Source organism: Eretmochelys imbricata, chromosome 14 (genome assembly GCF_965152235.1).
Source record: "Eretmochelys imbricata isolate rEreImb1 chromosome 14, rEreImb1.hap1, whole genome shotgun sequence".
In the NCBI taxonomy this organism is placed as follows: Eukaryota; Metazoa; Chordata; order Testudines; family Cheloniidae; genus Eretmochelys; species Eretmochelys imbricata.
In genome coordinates, this window is record NC_135585.1 from 49,658,132 (window position 1) to 49,682,205 (window position 24,074).

Here is a 24,074-nt window from a genome sequence, read left to right on the forward strand (position 1 = left end):
TATTTTCCTGTGTCTTTCCCACTCTCCTCCCCTCTCTCCCACAGATCAACCCCCTTGGCTGCTCCCTTCTTTCCCCTGATTTTCTGCCTTCCCCTCTTGCTGCCCCAGCGAGATCTAATCCCACAGATCTGCACAAAATGCGCCCAGCTGCTGCAGAGCTTCCAGCTTCTCCCAACCCCCCAAACCCTGATTGATTCATGCTGGGTCCCTGCCCCCCCCCCCCCACCTGTCCCCAGCCCAGCTGTTAGTTCTGCCCCCTGCCCAGCCCCCGCCTCTGCCCCTCAGGGCCCCTCTGCCCCTCCTGCAGCCCCAGGGGTTCCTCCCCCTCCCCCTCTGTCTCCTGGAACTGCAGGGAGGGAGGGGGAGGAGCTTCCAGGGGCCATAGAGATGAGGCGCCAGGGGCTGGGTAGATGGGAGTCCTCCAAGGTCATAGAGACTAGGATCCACAAGGCTAGAGAGGCTGATTTCCGGTTCCCCCCTCTGCTGTGGGTCTCAGGGACGCAGTCGGAGCCGGGATCCCGGCCACACCCAGAGCCAGGGGCGGATTCTCTCCCCAGGGACGGAGCCCGGCGGGAAAGTGAAGATCGGGGCCTCGTCACCAGCATCGATAAATGTCACCTGCCCCCGGTCACAGTCCAGACAAACCCGGATCCTGCTGGGGGCCCGGCTCAGGGGGGTCACAGGGGAGGTGAGAGCCCGGAACTGACCCCCCCACCGCTCCACTGCCCAGATCCCCCCCTCAGGGCTGAGGCTGATCCCTCCCTTCCTCCCCACAGACTCTCTGGCCACCCCCACAGCCCAGTATCGCCCACCCTCCGCCTCCACCTCCCAGCAATGTCTCCCCACGGTGAATCCCTCACAGCCCAGCACCCAGAGCTCAGTGTCAAATCTCTCAGGGGTGTCGGGCAGATCCTGCCACCTGTCTCCCCATCTCACACTTTTCCGATCCTCAGACAGGACGAGCCGGGGATGAGCCGTGTCTGGATCCAGAGTCACATTCGCTGGGGAGAGAGAATCAGAGCGTGAGGGGCAGAGCTCGGCCCTGGGGGAGGGTTTGATGGGGTCAGTGACAGAATCTGCCGCAGCTGGGGAGCGACTCAGGGAATCTCCTGCCTCCAGGATGTACCCGGCTCTGAATGGGGAGCAGCTCTGAGATGTCAGCACAGTGCAGAGGAGAGTCACTCTTGAGGGAGGTGACAGCGCAAGAAGTTTTGCTGAGCCGAGACTGAGACTCTGAATGTTTCTCATCCTGCTCTTCCCCGATAGGGACTAGAGACTCTGGAATCATAGGGAAGCCCCAGCAGATTTCCACTCATATCATTCACATGGTCACAATTAACTACTCCCTGATGAGCCCTCCCTCACTTCATTTTAAAACCTTGGCTCTCTCTTGTTGATGCCAGCATGATGCCCGCTCCATCCTGCCACATATTCGGAGCTTTGTAGATAATGACAAGATTCAATAGATCCCTAACTAAAATTCTGTAGCCAGTCATCAGGGCCAGCCAAAGAGAATTATCAGTCCAGATTTCAGTTTTTAAAATTGGGATTTTGATTTAGAAGCAAGGAGCTTCTACAAGAGAAGGAAGTTAGGGGTGGGGAGAGGAGAAGGAGGGTTTGGACATTAATTTCATGAAGGAGAAGGTGGAAAGGATGGTTAAAAACAGCAGAAAGTTGGGATTTGGTGGAGAGAGGAAAGAGGCGAGAAGAGAAAAGATGCAGAATTTGAAGTCTGAGTAGAGTGACTCCTTGGTTTGAACTCTTGGAGCTGGTCACTCTTGTTCCTCTACCTGACACCAGGGCTGGGATCCTAATGGACAATAACTGCTCAGTCACTCGGAGCAGGGATCATTTCCAGAATCATAGGAGCAATGTGTAAGGAGGGCGGATTGTGGTAGTCCTTTCCTCTCCCTCCTTTGAGCCTCAGGACTCTGTCTTCTCTGAACAGGGACAATATTATATTACATTTTCCTTCTTGTTTTTTGTGCAGTGAAAGGGAGCAGGATCTGCCATTGATGAAATATGAGTTGTAATTACCTACATCGCTTAGGGATCTCCTCCACTCTGAAAGCAAACACATAGATGGGGATGAGAATTAAGCCAGACAAATTCAGCATCAATAGGATTCATCAACACAAGAAAAGGCTGCACCAGAGAGAGAGAGAGAGAGAGAGAGAGAAAAAAATGCCCTTACCTAGGTTTACTTGAAGTTTACCTAAACAACAAACAGAAATAAAAGGACATCCTGTAAAAGCTTCTCCTGGGTGAAATTAACCCCTGCCTGCCCCCCAATCATTGATCAATTGGCCTCTCTACTGTGCATTGTTTTACATCAGTATAATCCTAGGGATTGGACACAGGATAAGCCACACCAGTGCAAGTCACTTTTCACACTTGTGTAGTTGCACTAGGGGTCTGATCAGGTGCAGCTCTATAAGGAAAGGCAGAAGGCAGCCCAAAATTCTCTCAGTGGCCTTTATGCTAGCCTTGAGCTGGGTGAAAGGTCACACTTATAACTCACATGCGTCACCTACATGCCAGGGCTGTCGGCACTCAGTGCACAGAATCCTGATCCGGGTGACCACATCCTCACTTCAATCCTGGGCTGCCACCAGCCCCTCTCAGAAGTTGTTTTATGGAGCTGGCATGGAGCCATTTCTGCCATGGGCATCAAGTGCACAGTCCCCCCAGTCACCCACTCCATGCTGCCTCCTGAAGACACATGTCCAATACTGGCTTCCTACCCATTACCGATACAATAAGTTATGCAGTTAGTATTACTTATTATTTTCAAGTTGACATTTTTGAATAAATGTGACAATCTTTCAGAGCATAACATTGGTTCTACCAGGAGAAAACGGAACTTACTGATAGTGTTGAGATGTTTCCCTAAAAAAAGAAAATATAAATAAAATTATGTAGGACTTTTTCAGTGACTCTAGATTTAAAAGGATCTTTTCATTATGAGTCCTTGTGTAATAATAATGATGATGCTCTACCAAGCCATTGCAGCTCCCCAGGGACTTGCAGGTTGGGTGCCCAGTGCAGGAGAAATCAGCGACACAGAGTGTAATTTGATTTATTTACACATAGACCTGGCCTAGAACAGAGATGGTCACAAACAGCACACAGGCAATCGTTTCTTTTAAGAACTTCACCTAGCACCAGGGCTTGGTTCCCAGGGAACGCCAAGAATTGATGCCAGTTGACTAATAAATCCTACTCTGTTTTGAGAAGGCTGTTTCATGTCACTGCAAAAACTTGCTGTGGCACATAAGTCCCTGAAGAGCATACCAGCCTCTGTTCAGGAGTCTAAGTGTAGATTAGCTGGGGAAAGCTCTTGGGAAAACCTGAGTGCTGGAGCCCAAAGGCTCAATTAAGCAGGTGATGATGTACGGGGAGACTTTGGCAAACCAGTAAAGTGCCTAAAACCATTATGGCTTATTGCTAAAAGCAGCCAAGTAAGCAGGCTGTAAATTGGCCATTCAGGAGTCTCAGTTTAACCGCGGTGGGGGTGGGGGGGGAGTTGGGTGCCACAGAGAGGACAGCTTGACCCCGCGTCCTTCCTGATAAGAATTGTGTTGAAGTTGCTGATACATGCATCTTAGAAGAGCAGGATGTGCCCCAGGAATGTCTATTGGGGCCTCAAGACTGCAAACTCTGGAAAAACCCACACCTGGTTAATCGATAATCAGAAGGAACCTTTCGTTTGACCATTGAAACTGCTTACTTAACAAGTTTGCTTTAAGGGACATGTCATTCTATTACTAATGTATAAATAAGGGGGAAAAGTTTGAGGTGGGGGACTCTTCAGGACTAGACTCTCTCTGGATGCACCTTGTGTTTCCCACTGGCAGACGGGCTGCCGCTGTGCCACTCGAGAGCCACACTCAGCTTCGGTAAGTATCAAGGGTTCGGGGTGTTTTATTAACCTGTTGCGGACGTGTGTATAGATGCTTGAGACTAAGTAAAGTTTAGCTTTAAGTGAAAGCACTTGTGTTGTCCTGTTTGTGCCAGCCATCTATCGGTCAGACGGCTGTGTCTCGCCTGATTTATTTCCTGACACCACCTCACACAGAGTAAAAGTTACCAAGAGCTTTGGGTTGAAAGAACCCCGGGTAACAATGAGGCTGTGAGGCCTACTCTGAAGGAAGAGTGAGATTCTTTGGATGTGTGGCAAACTGAAGGGATTCCTCCAATTGACTGTTTAAGAGCTGGAGTGTGGATCCAGGACATTTGGTTCCTAGAGAATCTCAAGATTTGATACCTCAAGAATTGACTCTAACCTGAGATCAAGACAATGAGCAAACTCTCCTTGTTCCTTTCTTGTTCAGTTCCCTCTTCCTGAAACTTTGCAGAACCCCAAACTAACAACACAGCCTGTCTTCCCCAAGACTGAACATTTGCTCACACACTAAAACAAAGTAAAAAAAAAAGAAAAACTTGGAAGACTGTGTACTGGCATTCCTGGATGGAGCCGTCCATAACAACAAAACAACAAACCATTCCTTAATACTGTAATAATCTTTTGAACACACTAGAATTAAACAGCAGAAACTTCATAAGACAAGGATTTTCGTTCAAGCCAAGGGTACTTAAAACCCCCCAACCACATTGAATTACAGTGCGAGTTGGGAACCTAACTCCCTCAGACTCCATTGACAATCTAATTAAACTGGCGCAAACCAAGTGGAGGCTTATTTTAAGATGAATAGGAACAGGTTTAAGTTAACCTGAAATAAACTCCACTTAAATTGATGTGTCCACACAGAGGTTTGCATTGGTTTAACAAAATCCATTTAATTTCCAACCTTAAGCTGATGTAACTTTCTCATGTAGAAAAGTCTAAACTGTCTTTTCTACAGAGAAAATCTCATTCTGATTACACGGTATTTTCCCCATTCCAGCTTTACCTCTTAATTTGAGAAGAAAAAGAGTAAGGCTGACGAACACCAACGAAATCACCAGAGTCACACTCCAAACCACCGGCCAAGGAGACATTCTTGGGAAAAAGAAATCTGAAACACAAAGCCCACATCAGTTTGGAAATAACAAACACTATGCTATAGATTGGAATGACAAACAGTGTACACTTTTATTCTAGAAAAATGTATTACATCAGGATTTGTTCGAAAAAAGTGTGGGAAAAATTGCTCCCTGCAAGATAAAAATGGGCAGAAACCAATTTTAAAGAGAGGTTCTGCTCACACACTTTTGATAGTATTTAATACACCATTCAATACTATGTGAAGTGCTACCAGACTCTCCCTGTCTCCGTCTTCCCCTCTCCAGCATACAGAGGCACCAGTAGAAAAAAGGGCCTGGGGGGCACCTCCAGAAAAGTGGAGGGGCCCATATCGGCCACGGGGAAAAAAGGGGAGGGGCCTGCACAGACCATGTCACGCCGACGCGAGGCCTTCACGTGACCCACGTTGCCCCCCCCCTCCCCCGCCTCTGCCAGCATAAATAAGTGGGCCTGGTCACATCACCTGTTATCAAGGTGGCTCCACCCTTCCCATTATAGGGCCTTTTTTTCACTTGCTCACTAACTTTGCCAAACTTTAGTCATCTGGGCAGAAAAGTTCCATGCTGGGTATCTGCTTCAGGCTGAAATTTTTTTTTTTTTTTTTACAAGTTTCAGCTAAAATGGTTCCAATGTTTCTGAGAAGGAGGTTAGAGAATAACACATTGTTTTGACATTAAAAAAAAAATCTGATGACTTTTTCTAGGAGAAGCTTTAGTGCCCTGGGCTTTTGAGCAGAAACTTGATATTCAGCAGGGTGTGACCTTTGTGCCCTTTCCCTGTGAAAATCCATGCAATAATTGGCCAAGTGATAAGCCTCTGAAAAATTTTGGTTTTGTGCACCCTCGGTAGAGTTCTTAGAGTTTAACAGTAAAATTCTCCGAAGGTTTTGTCCTCACAGAGCATGCTCCATCCCCTCACATCCCCTACTGCTGACCAGACTTCACATGTGACATCCCCACGCTCCAGGTCAAGGATAAAAGGGCAAAGCTGAGCTTTCCCAGCTCCAAGCTGGTGTGGGGTTGGGCACTAGAATGGACAGCTGGGGGCCTGTCTCCGCTGTGCTCTCAGTGCCCACTCTGCTGGTGTCTAGGCAGGGCGGAGGTAGAAGGGGACTGACCAGGATTCAAGAGGGGGAGGGAAGCTCGACCCAGAAGGAGGTAAAAGACTAGACTGGAACAAAGTGCTTGTTGAGACTGGTTCTGGAGTGAGAGAGAAACTGTGACTGCGAATGAGGTGGAGATGGAGACTGAGAACCAGTGTGGGAAATGGGAGTGGCAGGACTGAAAGTGAGAACTGAGACCAGATGAGGAAGAGGGGGCAGAGGGACAGACTAGAACAAGGCCTGTCAAGGAGACTGGGAACCAGTAGGGAGACAGGGAACAGGGGAAGCGGGAGGGGAGTCTCATTTGACAAGGACCTGGAGTGTGGGGTTACAGCTGAGCTTGGCTGGGCAAAGAGACAGTGCAACCAGTTTTCGGAATGGAGAGAGGTAAATCGTGGTTTCCCCCAGGGGTCTGTTCTGGGACCATCCTATTCAACATATTCATAAGTGATCTGGAAAAAGGGATAAAGAGTGAGGTGGCAAAATTTGCAGATGATACAAAATTACTAAAGATAGTTAAGACCCAGGCAGACTGCAAAGAGCTACAAAAGGAGCTCTCAAAACTGGGTGACCGGGCAACAAAATGGCAGATGAAATTTAATGTTGATAAATGCAAAGTAACGCACCTTGGAAAGCATAATCCTAACTATACATATACAATGATGGGGTCTAAATTAGCTGTTACCACTCAAGAAAGATCTCGGAGTCACTGTGGATACATCCACTGAATAAGCAGCGGCAGTCAAAAAAGCTAACTGAATATTGGGAATAATTAAGAAAGGGACAGATAATAGGACAGAAAATATCATATTGCCTCTATATACATCCATGATACGCCCACATCTTGAATACTGCGTGCAGATGTGGTCGCCCCAGCTCAAAAAATATATATTGGAATTGGAAAAGGTTCAGAAAAGGGCAATAAAAATGATTAGAGATACGGAACAGTTTCCGCATGAGGAGAGATTAATAAGACTGGGACTTTTCAGCTTGGAAAAGAGAAGGCTAAGGGGAGATATGATTGAGGTCTATAAAATTATGACTGGGGTAGAGAAAGTAAAGTATTGTTTACTATTTCTTATAACAGAAGAAGTACGGGTCACCAAATGAAATTAATAGGCAGCAGGTTTAAAACAGATAAAAGGGAGTATTTCTTCACACAATGCACAGTCAACCTGTGGAACTCCTTGCCAGAGGATGTTGTGAAGGCCAAGACCATAACAGAGTTCAAAAAAGATCTAGATAAATTCATGGAGGATAGGTCCATCAATGGCTATTAGCCAGGATAGGCAGGGATGGTGTCCTTAGCCTCTGTTTGCTAGAAGCTGGGAAGGAGCAACAGGGGATCACTTGATGATTCCCTGTTCTGTTCATTCCCTCTGGGGCACCTGGCATTGCTACTGTCGGAAGACAGGATACCGAGCTAGACGGACCTTTGATCTGACCCAGTATGGTTGCTCTTATGCGAACCTTAATTTGGTCCCTTTGTGTATATGCCTTTTGACACAATCTTTAATGAAATGATCACATACTATTCCTCCCTCCCCCACAGAACTCTTGCCTCAATCAGTGCACTGGAGGCACCTGCTCTGGGGATGAATCTGGGCTGTGCAGTGAAGGAGGGTGTTGCCTGTAGGACCCTGGCCTCATTTCTTTCACAAGCTGGAAAGTGTGGAAAGAATGAGGCAGGGAATTCCAGGAAGAGAAAGGATGGTCTCATGGGTACGGCAGTTCAGTGGCCCTTTTGGAGGCAAGGGGAAATAGTATGTAATCATGGTATTAGAAACTGTATCATAGTGCATAGAGACAAAGGGGCCAAATTTAGAATGCACAGGGAACCAGAATTCTGGTATTTCCTAACTTTTGAATCCCATTTTCATTTAAGGTGTTTTGTGTGTGCACACATGGCTTAGCATGCATATATATAAAATGATTAGTGGGGTTTGTTTGTTTATATTTTAATTCTGGTTGTCCTTATGCACAGTCTTCATGCTGTTGGATAACCGGTGCTTCTGAACCCATCATCCAACTCAGGAGCCAACTCAGGGGAAAGTGCCTCCTTCTTTTCATGAAATGAATGCTACAGTTAAAACATGTAGGAAGAGAAATTATAGGTAATCATTACGTTTCCCAACAGAAAACTTACATTTAAGTAAAATTAAAACTTTTGTAACAGCAAGAAATTTCCATAGTAAAAGAAAATCTGACGATTTAAGAGTGGAAACTTATGGGGGGGGGCAGATAAATATTAAAATACTCTTCACGTCAGCTGACATAGGAGCTGATCTGATAAATGGGTACGTAGGAACTGATCCAAATCCTATTAACAGCTTTAATGGACTTTGGATCAGGCCCACAGCATTTTGTTTTTATGGCCACCCCCTTCCCTGCGTGAAGTTTGCTAGAGGACGAGAAATCAAATTTCAAATTAAAACGTGGACCTTCTGGTGAGTGACACACTCAAATGACTGTTCCCAGGGCTCCAGACTTTCTTGGACCTGCCTTGCTTCTGACCCTTCATGAGCCAGAGACTCAGTCACAAATTTCCTCTATGTTGAAGAGATCACAGCATATCACAACTCCCACTCTATAGTCCCCGGGGCAAGAAGCCCAGTCCTTGATCCACCAGGAGGCGGAAAGTCCAACCAATCAGTAAGGGCCCCAATATACCTTAACACTGCCCTGTGGTGGCTGTATGAGAAAAAAATCTAATTTCAGCTTAAATATACATTAATAGAAAGAGACATAAATAAAATACCAGTTTATTGTTATATGGGACTTTAAACACAAACCATCATGTTTTTATTATAATCATATCCATAGGGCATTTCTATGCAGAAGTACATTTGGATTTCTTTTAAATTTAACCTTAATTCTGAATTTCCTGTGTCAAAACTGCTTGTTTCTGGGATAATTACTACATCCCTGGAATGTATTTTACCCTAAATTGTGTTCTGAAGCGTAACTTAATGTATTTTTTTGTGAGGAAATATTTTAACTTTTGTATTATTTAGCAATCTAGATTTTATTTCTTCTCCCCCCAGTTTGGGATATCAGTGTTTGGTTTTGGTGGTAACTCACCGGATATATAAAAAGTTGAGGGTTCCTTTTCTAGGCTGAAGTAAGCGGTCCTTATCGAACAGGCTAAATTCTGGTTTGAATTTTCTGTTATAATGATAGAACTTTTTATTTCAAAGAGCCCACGTCCATCTTGGGATTTTGTTTCAGTAGAGGGAGATAAAAGCTGCCCTCTGAGATCTCTCCACACCACCTCGGGCTCTGGGTACCATCCAGCCAACTGACACACCATTCGGATCCCTCCATCCTGATAACCCTCAACAGAGATTTGAGGTGCAGAGCCTGAAGCTAGAGTAAAATGAGTCAGTGTTAAATGATACACATATACAGCCGAGCATATAAAAGTTTACATTTTCAATAAAATGACTGAATACACTTTCTTTATGACTGATATTTGTAGAAACAGGAAACTTGACTTTATGAAACTTAAGTACTTGTTAAGCATTTTGCAGGCTTGCGGCCTCAGAGATGGAAGTGAAAGCCTTACAGAGCGTGGGAGTGTGTAACCAGCAGCTTAGTAGGTGATATGAAGTGAGCAAGGAATGCAAAAGGATTTCTCTTGGATTTCTGATTTCTAGGCTTTGAAGGTTTCATGTTCACAGAGCCAGTAGATTTTTAAGGCCAGAAAGGACCACTGTGATCACCCCATCTGACCTCCTGGATCACACAGGCCATATGTCTTCCATGAACTAATTCAAGTCCAAAAGCTGTGGGTGACCGAGCACATTCCTTTTCACCAGCGGTGTTCGAGTTGGTGCAGTGGGTCCTGATGCAACTGTAACTCTTGCTGAACAAAGTTTCTGTTTTTAATGTAATTGAGGTGAGGAAAATGGCCTTTTTTCACTGCTGTCCCACCCGAGATCAACTTATACCTGCAGTGAAGAGTGGCATTGAATATTTAAACTGCAACTTCTTAGCATGAAGAGATAAAGTGAAGGATGATGACACAGAAAAATCTTGCCTCTCTCTCTCTGGCCCAATGACTGTTCTATTTTGTACAAATACTTAAATGGTCGCTAGTCCGGAGAGAGGCGCTCTGTTGGCCAGAGGTTAGTGCACCCCCCTGGCAGGTGGAAAACCCTGGGTCCAGTCCCCCTGCTCGAATCACCCTTTCATTATTTATCCAACCTAGAACATCTTCAACAGTAGAGACTGAGGGAGCCTCACATTAGGATTTCCCACAGCTCAGTGTTTAGAGCACTCTCCTTAGAGATGGATGATCCTGTTTGATTCCTTTCTCCACCCTGCAGAAAGAGAGGAATTGAAGCTGGGTGTTCCACAGCCCAGCTGAGTGCTCTAACCACTGGGCTAAAAGTTATAAGATGGGCACCTCCTCATCTGGTTATTTCGTGTGGAATGGGGCAGGCACCTAATTAATTCCTGCAAGAAATGCAGGACCGAATTAACTCTTCTGTGGGCCCAGGGCTATCAGATTTTGTGGGGTCCCTCCCTGTATAAAGTCTTCGTCCTAATTTAAAACAAAATGATCACATGGGGGAGGGGGGAGCTCAGGGCTTTCCCTAGGCTCTGGGGTGGGGCAGAAAATGCGGGGTTCAGAGTTCAGGAAGGGGCTCCAGGCTGGGGCAGAGGGTTGGGGGTGTGGGAAGGGGTGTGGGCTCTGACTGGGGGTGCGGGTTCTGAGGTGGGACTGTGGATGATGGCTTTGGGGAGCAGAAGGGGGCTCCAGGCTGGGGCCAAGGGGTTTGGAGTGCAAGAGGGGGTTCAGGGCAGGAGGTTGGGGTCTGAGCGGGAGTTAGGGTGCAGGAGGAGGCTCAGGGCTGGGGCAGCGGGTTGGTTCCCTGCCTACCCTGGCCCACGCTGCTCCCAGAAGCTGCCGGCATATCCCTGGCTGCAGCCCTGGAGGGTGGGACAGGTGGCTCCGCATGCTGCTCTCACCTGCAGACTCCGCCCCCGCAGCTCCCATTGGGTGTGGTTCCCGGCCAATGGGAGACGGGGGGGAGGGGGAAGCACCTGCAGGTGAGGACAGTGCATGGACGGAGCTTCCCTCCCTGATTTCTGTGAGCCAGTGCTCACAGCTCCAGCCCAGGGGAGGGTGGGGAATGGCAGCATGTGGAGTTGCCTCCACATCCCCACCAGGAAGGGCTGGATAACACAGGTGCTTTAGTGGCTGCAGCCCCGGGGCCCCTGCAAAATGATCTGGACTTTGGCAGCCCAGAGATCTTTTTTCAGGGCTCCCCCTTAGCCTGGGGCTGCAGCCCCTAAAGCCTCAGCATTAATCCAGCCCTGAAGAAATGACTTAGGCGCCTGTGCTGTCTGGCTTCAGGTATCTGGTTCCCATTCACAGATCACCTGCAGAGACAGGCACCTCCCTGCAGCCTGCACTTAGATGTCCGTCTGTCAGTGTGGGGCCAGGCCTTAAGCCACACCTCTGGGGTTGGCATTTCCCATTGGCTGGCTTAGGCACCATCCTCTCCTCCTCTGGCTGTTTTGTGCGAAGCGAGTCAGAGACCTAACCCGTTGCCATAGGAAACACATTAGGCATTTTCCATTTTCTTCCTGAATTTTAAAGGAGGGACAGAATTCGGCCTCTAAAAGAAACTGAGCTTGGACCAGGAACTAAGAACCAGCTGCTGCTATTGCTAAATAGCCAGTGAGGCTCTCCCTCGCCCCTGGGATAAAATGAAACCCACTGTTTGTGGGTGTCTCTGTCTTCTGGGGATGAGCAACTCCCTAATGTCTAGGGATATTCTCCATTCCCTCATTTGGATGGAAAGCCTGTACAGAGGCTGAAATGTTCCCAAGGCACAAACACCAGCACTGCTGATAGGGGAAACAGGGAAGTGAAAGGGGATTTAAGGGTAACAATTTGCAAAATGATAAACACTCAGGCCCAACTCCACAAAGAGAACTGGTGTTGCAATGGTGGCCTAACTTCTAAGAGGCTTAGAAAACCACTGGAATCCACAAAACCTGAGTTAGGGGAGAGATCAGTGCCTGAGAATGGGATCCACAAAATCCAGCATCTAGGGAGGAAGCTGCCTAAACTGCCCAGAACAGATGTTGATAAGAAAGGTGTATCCTAGCGGTCTGCTGTGCCAGATTTCAGAGCCTGAACCCAGGCTGGATTGAGGCCCCTATCTGTGCTTGTGACCCACAGCCTGGCACACTCTCCTGGAGTCAGTCACCTAAGCCACTTTTTACAATCCGCACTGGTGCTGGTATCTCCCATAGAATTTTTGTCCCAGTTTTTACAGCACTTGCTGACGATGTGGGAGACCCTTGGTTCAACTACCCCCTCTGCTTAATGGGGGGGAAAGAATGTGAACAGGGATCTCCTACTGCCCATGAGTGTGCTCTGACCACTGGGCTCTGGGATATTCTGATGTGGGGCTCTTTCATTCTCTCCTGCTGAAGCTGTTTCACTTAGGACAAATACTTATTTGCAGTCATTGGAGAAGGAGGATTAGACCTTCGGTCTCCTTCTAACATGTGAGAGCCCTGATCATTGGCCTCCAGATTATTCTCACTCTTTTTCTCTGGTCCAATGACTAATTTAGGGTCTCATTTAATGACTAATTGGAGGATTTCATGGGCACCTGAATTTTGGACTTCGGTGTCCGACATGGGGAGTTAGGTGCCTAAGTACTTTTGTGAACTTTTACAGACACATTTTACTGACCTTCTACCTTCAGTTCCAATACAGCTTCTTCATTAAAGATACCATCTTGAACAAAACAGCGGTACTCTCCTTCATCAGAGGGTCTGACATTCACAATCCTCAAGGCAACATTCCCATCCATGATGCCGGCTTTCAAAAGCTCTGTCCTTTCATGATATTCTGGCATCTGCTGCCCATACTCATCCTTCCCATGCTGATACAGGTGCACAAATGAAAGGAACTCAGATCGGAACCATCTCACTTCCATGTTCTCAGCGCTCATCCTGGGGAACAGGTGACAGGGTAACACGATATCCTCACCCACAATGGCAGCGACAGGGTGATCAGGTCCAATCACAGTGAACCGAGCTGCCAAATGCACAAAGAAGATAAAACAACTAAAGTAAATGTACATCATATTCCCTTTTAATTAATGACACTCATAAATTGGAATCTCTTTGTGCGTATTTCCTATTCTGTGCCTCTATTGCAGTGCTCGGTCATTGACTAGGATGTGTCCTGAATTTATATATGAATTTTACAACAAACAATGCCTTTGGGTAACCATAATTTATATTCGTTTTAATGGAAGCTGAAATACTTTCTGCCATTATCCTTACAAGCAGCTCCAGACAGAATTAATTTGCATTTGCAAACATTTCAAATCATTGCTTTCTGTTTGAAACAGTTTAAGTTTTTTGAATGTTAGAAAACAGATAAACTAAGTTAAAGAACATTATTAGGGTACCATTCAGGAAAGAATCTTTCTTTAGGAAGGAAACTTAAGCATGTGTTTAACTTTCAGCATAAGCTAAAATGCTTTACTCCAGTGGTTCTCACACTTTTGTACTGGTGACCCATTTCACACAGCAAGCCTGAGTGTGACCTCCCTTATAAATGAAAAACACAACTTTTAAACAAATACTATTATAAATGCTGGAGGCAAAGTAGGGCTTGGGGGTGGAGATTGACAGCACGTGACCCCCGTCTAATAACCTCACAACCCCCAAGGGGTCATGACCACTCGTTTGAGAATCCCTGCTTTACTCAATCAGGAGCTAAGGTTGCCAAACAAAGTACTTAAATATTAGGAGACGCCAGATTGTGCTACTTCATTTCTGCCTCCTTTTGTGTCCGATACAGTCTTCTGTTATATGACCTCATTACTGGCCTTTCCACAGAGCCCCTGCTTCACTCCGAGACTGCTCGACTGGCATCAATAGAGAGAAAGAAGAGAAGGTTTCCTACAGTCAGCCATTTGCATGACTTGCTGCTCACAGGGAGTACTTTGCTCACGAGCTCTGTGAAGTCAGCTGGGATGTTTGAGCTAATACTTCCCCACCTGCCTCTCCCCTCAGTTTTAAAATGGGGGACAGACAGGTGGCCAGGAGACCTTCAATGAAGAGTCTTAAATACAAGAACTCCTTTGCTCTCTGGTTCCTATGGAATCTGCGCCTGCACAGTCCAAGCTGATGAGGGTTCTGAGAAGAAAACGAGCATGTTGAGGAGGACACTCAAGGAGGGCCATATTAAGAAACTGGATGGATGAGGTGTAGTTATGAATCCTGAAGGCCCGGGGAGACATTTTACTGTATTGTTACCCCTTTTCAACCTCAGCAGCCAGTCCAGTTTTGGGGCCTGTTGGAAGTAGACACTGACAGAGCCTGGTATTCTCTTTGCTGCAATCTTTTTTATTTACAAGGAATGTACCAAGTCCTGCTTCTCCACATGCAGGAGGAACCAAAAGCGAAAGGAGCAGTTTTGTAGCTTCCAGCCCCAAGCCTTCCTAGCCAACAGACTCAAAAGTTCTCTCTGTCGCTTTTCCCAGCATTGCACTGTGGTCACAGCTGCTGCTTGACTTCTTTGCTTTTTTTGTCTCCGCCTCTCTCTGTTCTTGTCTGCTGTCAGTTCTGTGTGTTCGCTCTCTCAAATCTCACACTCACCGGGTCACAATACCCAGTGGAAAACCTCCCCCCTGTCTTTGCCACCTCCTCCCCCCACCCAACACATCCACAGTGCTAGGTGTCGTCTACACTAGCACTTTTGTGGGGCAAACTTTTGTCAGGCAGGTCACCCCCCGTGACCGACATCAACTTCACCGATAAAAGCGTTGGTGTGGACAGCACTGTGTCAGCAAGAGAGTGTCTCCTCCGCTGCTCGTTAGGGGTGGTTTAATTATGCACAGAGCAGCTACACGAGACTTCACAGTGGCGCAGCTGCAGTGGCATAGCCGTGCCGCTCTAAGGCCTGTAGTGTGGACATAGCCCTAGCCTCTGTGCAGACTCTATTTAGCCTTGTTTTAGGGGTGGCCACTTTACTCCCTTTTACAGCTATGTTCAGTGAAAGGCTGCATTCACACATCAATTTGAAGAAGGTCAACTCAATCCAAAACAAGATTTCGCCCAGCTCACAAGAATTCATTTATTTTTTACTGATGTTGAGACGCTTGGGAATTTGTGCTGATTTTTGTTCAGTTTTGTACAATGTAGTTAAATCGGGTAATTGTTGTTACGTTGCACTCCATATTCTTTATGGAAATACGCTTATGAATATGACATGACAAATTTTGAATAAAGCATTTCCAGTTATGTGACATACCCTTGAAAAGGATATAATGTGCTGAATGTGTTCATCCTATTTGTATGCATGTCTCATTTCTATGTCTGAAGTTAGAAATATGAAGTGTAAACTGATGTTACTGATGTAGTTATGCCAAGTGAGGGCCATTAAGGGTACTTCAGGAGCCTGATGACTCTTAAGCAAGAAACAATGGGCTGTCGATGGATTTGTTTTCCCGTAAGTCTACGGGATGCCTGCGAGGAGGAGGGCCGATGGGGGTCCCTGCATAGGTGCTGACTTCTCCTCTGCCCTGTGGGTGCTCGATTCCCCCTCTCACGGCCCCACCCCTGCACCACCCTCGCCCCACCCCAATTCCACAGCCTTCTACAAAGTCCCCGCGCACCCCACCTTTTCCCACCCTAGCCCCGCCCCACCCACATTCCACCCTTCCCCCAAGCCCCACCTCTGCCCTGCCTCTTCTCCACCTCCTCCCCCGAGTGCGCTGCATCCCCGCTCCTCCCCCTCCCTCCTGGAAAGTCCTAAGTGCCACCAAACAGCTGTTAGGCAGTGGGAGAAGCGTTGGGAGGGAGGGGGAGGAGCGGGGACATGGCGCGCTCAGAATGGGAAGAGGGGAGGAGGCGAGGCGGGGGGAGCTTGGCTGCCAGTGGGTGTGGAGCATCTGCTAATGTTTCCCTAATGGGTGCTCCAGCCCCTCAGCACCCACGGAGTTAGCGCCTATGGGTCCCTGCAAAGACACGTGTCTGTCACCTGATGCTGGAATCCATCTGGGATTTTATATTTTTCCACAAAGCGGGGGGAAAGTTTAAAGAAAGAGACAAAGGATTCCCGCCTTTTGCCAAATCTATAATAGGGTTTGAAGCCGGATAAAGAGGGAATTATGAGGACACCCCTGTTTACCACCCAAGATGCCTGCTGGAACTAACAGAGACTGAACAGATTGGGCCTCGAATAGAAACGAGTCTAGTCTGTGAAAAAAGCTTATTGGAACATCTTTGAGGGTGAGATATTACATGTAACCAGTTTCTTAGTGTATTAAGCTTAGCCTTGTGTGTTTGTTTTATTTTGCTTATTAACTTACTTTGTTCTATCTGTTACCTCTCATGATCACTTAAATCCTACCGTTTGTACTTAATAAAATCCCTTTTGTTTATTAATAAACCCAGTGTAAGTCATCATTACCTGGGAGGCAAACAGTCTGCGCATATCTCTCTTCACTTTGAGAAAGAGGGTGAACAATATGAACGTGTACAGTATAAGACGAATTTATCTGGGGTTCAGGCCCCACTGGGGCTGTGCACTGGGGTGCTGAGGCAAGTCCCTTTTAACTGAACCTTTCCAGAGCTGAGTTGATCTCAGTGTCTGTATTCTGCAGAGGGGTGCGGCCCTAGCTCTGTGTTTGTGCTGGAGGAGGCCTGGAGGGTCTGGCTCGGCAAGATAGAGGCAAGGGGTGCCCAGGCTGGCAGAAGGGTCAGGTTCAGTGGTTCAGGGAACCCGTCACAATTGTAGAAATCATACAAATGAATAAATCCTGTAAGAAGCAGCAGAAGCCACGGACATTCCTACCTGATTCCAGCTTGTGAACATAAAATGTAATGAAGAAAATGATGAAACCAGGTAGGGAGGAGCTGGCTGTGGAGCTGTGGCAGATTGAAAGACCCTTCATCTCAGTGTAACTTGATCTAGATGACACGAGGGGGGGATAAAATAACAAAAAAAAATATGCATTGAGTGTAACACAGTCACAATGATTTAAGGCAACCTGGATACAGAGAAAATGGAAAATTATGAACAGGATACATAATTGGCAAAACAAAACAAGACCCTGCAGCACTCAACTTAATTGCATTTCTCTGTTTCTAGGTAACTTTCAATAACCTTCTCAATGCTGCATCTGATCAAGTCTGACGTTTCATGGAATACTCCCGGCATTGATCAAAAGCTGTCTCCTGATCAAGGGAAACCAACCAATGTACAAATCCAATATTTTTTAGCCAAAACGACAACCCACAACCGGCAAAGGTTGTTAAAAGTGGACCTATGGGAGATACAATGGGTCTGGTCATGGCACACAACCAACCCAATCACAGTTTTCAGTCCGTTTGCCAAGGCCTTTGAGAAAAGTTTATAGTTGGAGCACCGCAGGGACACAGATCTCCAATCCTTTCCCTCCCCGAGGTACCCCTTCTTAAGCAAAAGGGTGAGAATTGCTCAACAACAACTAAGTGGTGATATCGTCTCGATGCTCTCCTGAAAAACCTGGAGCAAGTCAGTCCCAAAAAGGGTCCAAAAGGCCTTGCAAAACTCAACAGGCAAACCATCATTACCAGGTGTCTTCCCTGGAGCAATTTAGGGCATGTGACACTGTATGGATTCTGGGGGACATTTGAGCATATTATGAATAATTAAATGCTTGTCAGTTGGACCCCAAACAGATGGCTGCTTGTGCATTTGATGGAGCTGCAAAATTCTCTGGAAGACATGGTGGAGTACAAGCTTTGCTCAGAGAAAAAAGTTTAACCCTAATCTCTCCTATACACACTGCAGAGGCCATCTACGCTACGAGCTGCAGACTCTTCAAAAGACATTTAAAAAGCTATAAATTTAATGTCTTCATTATATTCTTTTTTCAGCAAGAGTCCAAAAAGACTGAATATCTTGGAAAATATAGACGATACACTGGGACGGAAGTTCAAATTAGTCCAACCTGGGAAAACCTGCTGGCTTTCTCATGAGCAATCCTTGGCTGTTGTCTTAAAATTACTCCAGCCATTATTACTGGCTTTGGAAAGTATCTACCAAGATGGGATGGATCTAAGTCGTGAGGCTGGTGGATTACTTTTGCTACTACGTTCAGAGAAGACTCTCGCCATTCTCTCTCTCGTAAGTCTACTGTTGAAACCACTTGGGTCATTAAACAATGTCATCCAGGCATCTGCTACAACAGCAGTAGATCTTTGTCGAGCAACAGAAGCTACATTTGGATCAGAGAGCTATCCATTGAAAGAGCACTGGAAGAAGCAAAGACTTCAGTCCAGAAGTTGACTAATGAAAGCATTTATATTGAATCCTTAAGTGAAGAGGACAAGAAGCGTTTGTTAAGGCAACTGAAAAAGTACACAGACTTGATTCTTGAAAATCTACAACAGTGACTTCTAGATTCTACTCAACCACTGTGTAGCTTTTACAGATGCCTGTCCTATAAAACACTGGCAGCTGAGTGGAGTGAGACACTACCAGCCATGGGGCTGCCATGTGCTCAGGACAAAATAGAGAACTTGAACACAGAGTGGAATATCATACAACGAATTAATGAAGATTTGACTTCAAACTTCTTTTTTATCATCACTAGTGGCTCGACCTGATCTTTGTGCTGTGTTTCCTGGGCTGAAAGAAGTAGGAATTCATCTTTTGCTACTCCCAGTCACAACAGCTACAGTTGAGCGTTCTTTTTCATCACTGAATAGAATTGTGTGTTTTGAAAGAAGTCGCCTTCTGCCTGATCACGTGAATGAACTAATGAGCATCTCAATTGAAGGAATGGAAGTTCCGGACACAGGAGAAGCCACCGAAGATGAACGCATTGCATTCAAGAAGTTCATTAACAGAGTTGTGTAAAATTATAACAAGAAACCAAGAAGGATGTAGATCAGAGGTGGGCAAACTATGGCCTGCGGGCCACATACAGCCTGCAGGACCGTCCTCCCGGCCCCCGGCCCCTCCCCAGCTCTTTCCGCTCCCCTGCGGGCACACCGCCTCATGGGCAGCGCTCTGGGAGGCAGGGCTGCACGCTCCTGCAGGGCAGAGCGGCAGCGTGTCTAGCTCTGGCCGGATGGCACAGCTGCCAGACACGCTGCTCTGAGCAGCATGGTAAAGGGGCTGGGGGGTTGGATAAGGGACAGGAGGTCCCAGGGGGCAGTCAGGGGACAGGGGGTGGTTGGATGGGACGGAGGTTCGGGGGGGGGGGGCAGTTCCGATGAAGTGAGCTGTAGCTTACAAAAGCTTATGCTCAAATAAATTGGTTAGTCTCTAACGTGCCACAAGTCCTCCTGTTCTTTTTGCGGATACAGACGAACACGGCTGCTACTCTGAAACCTGCATTGTTAGAAGTACCAGGACCAGGGCTGGCTCCACATCAAATGATGCCTCAGGTAAGGAGCATCTTTGACACCCCCCCTCCATTTGTTAAACCTTTAAATACTTTATTTTTTAATCACATTTGTAGCTCATTTCATGACTTTGATGCATGATTTCTCTCTCTCACATAAGATGATGCAAATTTGCAGACTAGGATCTGTAAATATTCTTAAAACTAAGAAGTTTCTATAAGAACAGAAATGTACTAACATCAAGAAATTGAACTGCACACCAACACTGGGTGGACAAGTATTGAACAGCGTGACAGCAGGTGACAGACTTAGAACGTTAACAGGGCCACAATTAGGGGCATTATACTTCAAACATTCTATTTTCCCTTTTATCGCTACCAACAAAAACAGCACCCTGAGCCTGGCACCCCCCAAGCCGGGCACCCCAGGCAGTCACCTGTCCCTAAATCCGGCCCTGACCAGGACACAAAAGAAAAGTCATTCAAAGAGAAAAAATATTTTACATCTGCCCCCTCAATTCTGCTGCCACTGGCAGTAGCGTGCTCTGCCTAGAGAGTAGGATTAGGCCTGGTAAACTAGGGAAACTGGAGGATCTTTTAAGTGGCTGGGAACCTGATCCCAATCCTGCTGACGTCAATGGAAAGAATCCCAGTGATTTCAATGGGATTTGGATCAGCACCTCAGGGCCTTGCCAGCTTTTGGTGCTCAGGTTTGCAGTGTGAGAATCCCGTTATCACCTGAGGACTAGTTGGCAGTTCCTGCAGACTCATCTCCTGTTTCCTTGTCTGTGCTCTTCAAACAGGATTCTGTGACCCTAGCACTGGGATCTGCTCTGGCTCCCAGTATATATCTGGTGCAATTCAAGGTGTTTGGTTTTTGACACAAGAAGCACTGAATGGTTTAGGACCAGGCGATCACCTCTCTCCTGATGTGATACAAGGGTGGCGGAGAGCAGCTGGGATGCTCAGTCTTACACTCTCACTGGTTTTAGTGGGAGAAGAATGGTGGTGGGAAGCTTTCAGTGAAGGATCTTCAGCGCTGCAACACCCCATTGGTCTGGCACATCTAGAGTACATTCTCTGTCGGGAAGGGAATGGATGGAAGAGGATGTAACTGAGATAAGGTGTGTTGGGGAGTTATTAGTCCTGAAGGCTTAGGGAGGCAGGAAGGTGTTTATAAAACAAACCAAACATAACCAACCAACCAAACTGCTCCTGGTCCCTTCACCTTTGTACTTGCAACTAAAGAGAGAGTGATGGGCTCTTTTTATAAATATAAAACCTAATCATTTTAATGGTTTAGGTTTGTGTTACCCACAGTAAAAGAACATCCATCCAATGAGCTGGGCCCTCTTGGCAATTTTTACAAAAGACATGGATGAACAAGCAGACTGCAAATTACCCCAAGGTCAGATCAAGTAGTCCAGCAACAACAGAAACACAGCTAAAGAACAACAAGTAAGGGCCCGCTCCTGCTCTGTGCTTACATTTACACACTGGGATTACTTCCATTGACTTCAATGGGACTGCTCGCAGTGCATAAAGCTCAGCCCATTTGTAAGGCACTGCAGGCCTGGGGCCTAAACAAAAACCTATAGGAAGCAGCAGAGGCCTTGAGGATTCCTACCTGGTTCCAACTTGTGAACATCAAACAGTTATAAAATAAATAATAAAACCAGGCAGAGAGGAGATGAATCCGGAGCTGTGGCAGAACGAGAGAACCTTTATCTTCACTGAAATGTCATCCAGACAACAGGAAGAATAAAAAGAACACAACAACAGTATAACTTAATGAGTAGGCTGCAGTGATTAGGATAAGCTGGATATTAGAGTTTGAGGAACAGAAAATTGCAAAGGACACATTTAATAAAAATAGGGATAAATGCATTGTTATGTGAACTCGTTTGCATATTATGCAGTGACAGCAGTCGTCCCATAGTCTGCACAAAAAAGAGCAGATCAGTGTAAAATGATATTAATGTCCCATGACCCAGGGAAAAAAAGAAAGAGAGAGAGAAGGAACTCCCCTGAATATGAATTAAGAGAATTAAGGGCAGGATTTTGAAAATCATTGAGTACTGGCCTAATTCTGCCCCACTGAAGTTAATGGGAAAACTTGAAATATGACTAACAGGGGCACCAAGGTTAGACCAATACTGAGAGGTTTAAATAATCTGACCCTAAAATAGTAGGTGTCAGGATATTTCCTTCTTGTGATTAGAATGACAGCTTTAGAATTTTTTCTTCACAACAATCCCATAACGCCCCCCCCCCCCCCGACACAGATTTTTCTGTTCCCATCATGGGAAACAATTAGCGAATGTAATAGGTAAAGTTGAATACAGTGAACATAAAAAACATAGCAGGTGGGAAATATATAGGAACAGAACATGTTATGATAGTTTGTTTTTATTGCCAAAGCATGTAGGCACCAGTCACTGATCAGGACCCCTTTGAGCGAGGCACTGTACAAAACATGTAACAAAATCCAGATCTCTGCTCATGGAGGAGATCCCCTCACTCATGAATCTCTACTGTTCCACACGCACAAAAAAATACATGTGGGGTTTTTTTTAAAGTTGCCTTTTGGTATCTGAGATTTTAGGTCACACTCAGGTCATATTCTCTAGCTTTTTTCTGCAATCACAAGGGCTAGAAACTTTCTTTAAACATTAAAACTGAAATTCTCTCATAATCACAGGACAAGAACAGTTGGGGTTTTAAGGAAAATATCAAATATTTCAAGACTCAAGACAAAATTATGAGAGAATTGACACCACTTGAATATATTTCAATATATTTCATTAAACAATAAATGAAAAAATGGCATTCAGAACAATGCAGAAATAACCACAAAAGCTTTCTTGTGATTGATTTAAAAAAAAAAATTTCAAAATGAATGTTATTTCAAGTAGATTTCAAACAAGTTCAAACTAAAAGGAATGAAAAGATTTTTTATTACTGTTATGTTTCTCATGCATCATTTCTTTTAAAAAATGAGAGTGAGGGCGAGAAAATTGGAAACTCCCGAAACCCACTCCCCCAAAATCAAAGTGTTTGTGTCCATTCATTTTTTTTCCAAATTATTTCAAGCTGTTTTTTTTTCCAATGGAAAGTTCCATAAACATTTCAAGTCAAACAAACAAAAATCACGCAATTTTTGGGGTGAAAAAAATAACCCCCCCTTTTTATAATCGTGCACAGAGATACCCTCATGAATTCTCCCCGCTGACAGCTTTTCACACAGGGAATAACCTGTCTCACAGTTTGTAACGTGGGCCTTTCTTGCCATTATGCCATCAAATCTTCCCTAAACACAGGACCATAAAATCACCCCTGCTAGCCATCCTTCTACAGCTCTGTGGCCAAAAAGATAGGAGGCAACATTAAGTTATCACAGGATAACAATGCAATGTGTACAAACTGATCACTCTGGTTGTTGTGGATCCCTTGACATGCATACAGAAGACCAATACCAAGCTACAAGTGGTGACATCCCCTCATTGTCTAATTGCATTAAAGATTCTGGCCCAGATTCAGTCATTAAGTCCATCCCTATTCAGCACTACATTTCAAAGGGTGCTTCACTTTAGGCACATGCTTAATTCCCACTGATCTCAAAATAAATAAAGTAATTTCTTTCCATTGATTCTGGACAAAACTGGACGTGTTTTCCTTTAAAATATCAGAAGCAAAAAGACTCAGCCCCACAGACAGCTCGAAAACTACCGACAACAAGCAGGCCAGGAAACTATACCGATTGCTGCTAAGTTTGCAGTCCCACGTTTCTTCCTATATTCTAAATACAGGAAGTTCCTTTGTTACAAATCTCCCCTTAACGACACTAAAAACTGGATTGGGCCCAGGATCCTTGGGTGAAACACAGTAACAGAGGAAAGGAATGACCTAGTGAATGTACTGTAAAAACCCGGCAGGGCTAGGAAACCGATCTGAAATGGATTGGAGGGCATGTCATTCTCCACGTACACATGCGGTACCGTTCCCATAAAGAGCAAAACAAATTCTCACGGGATTCTCAAGTCTTTGTGTTATTACCAATCTGTCCACGACAGAGCCCTGACTGTTATCGAGTCAAGCAGCCAGAGTTCACCTACCGGATTGATCCTCCGGAGACGGTTCATGGCGCGTAGGGGCCGGTCTGTCCTTCTGAAAGCCTCAGGCTTTGCCGAGATAGTCCTCAAACTATAAATTATTTCATTTCACCAAGATGCCCAGTTACTTCTGGGTATCAAAGAGCTGCCGTTTGATCACAGCCTTTTCTAGCAAGTTTAAAAAAAAATCCTGTTGTTCCACAGGGATAAACGTACTTTCCTCCGGCAGCATTTACTGAGTGTGAAAGCGAAAGTAACAGAGGGACTCGGAAATGGCATCAACCCCGGGTGGGATCTGAGAATCTCCTCTTAAAGAAACAGCCACGTGGCTGCGGAGACAGAACTGGCCGGCCCGGAAGAGTCAAAGTTTCTGGGGCTCCAAATGACCTGAATACAGGAGTGATTGTGAAGAGACTGGCTCTTGCTTTTGGGTGAACTGTAGTAAATGTCAC

The 24,074-nt window shown here is 45.8% G+C and overlaps 1 protein-coding gene across 1 annotated transcript; it reads right to left on the reverse strand.

The window, feature by feature from the left end:
- Positions 1-242: 242 nt before the first annotated feature.
- LOC144274523 (butyrophilin subfamily 1 member A1-like) lies at positions 243-23,847 on the reverse strand. The gene is made up of 9 exons (XM_077833401.1): positions 23,626-23,847; positions 16,969-17,084; positions 12,847-13,194; positions 9,210-9,494; positions 4,914-5,018; positions 2,869-2,889; positions 2,195-2,215; positions 2,038-2,064; positions 243-1,001 (listed from the first exon to the last, which is right to left on the reverse strand). Exons 2-9 carry the CDS (start codon positions 17,066-17,068, stop codon positions 493-495), a joined length of 1,416 nt encoding a protein of 471 aa, XP_077689527.1. The 5' UTR covers positions 17,069-17,084; positions 23,626-23,847; the 3' UTR covers positions 243-492.
- Between the last annotated feature and the right edge of the window lie 227 nt (positions 23,848-24,074).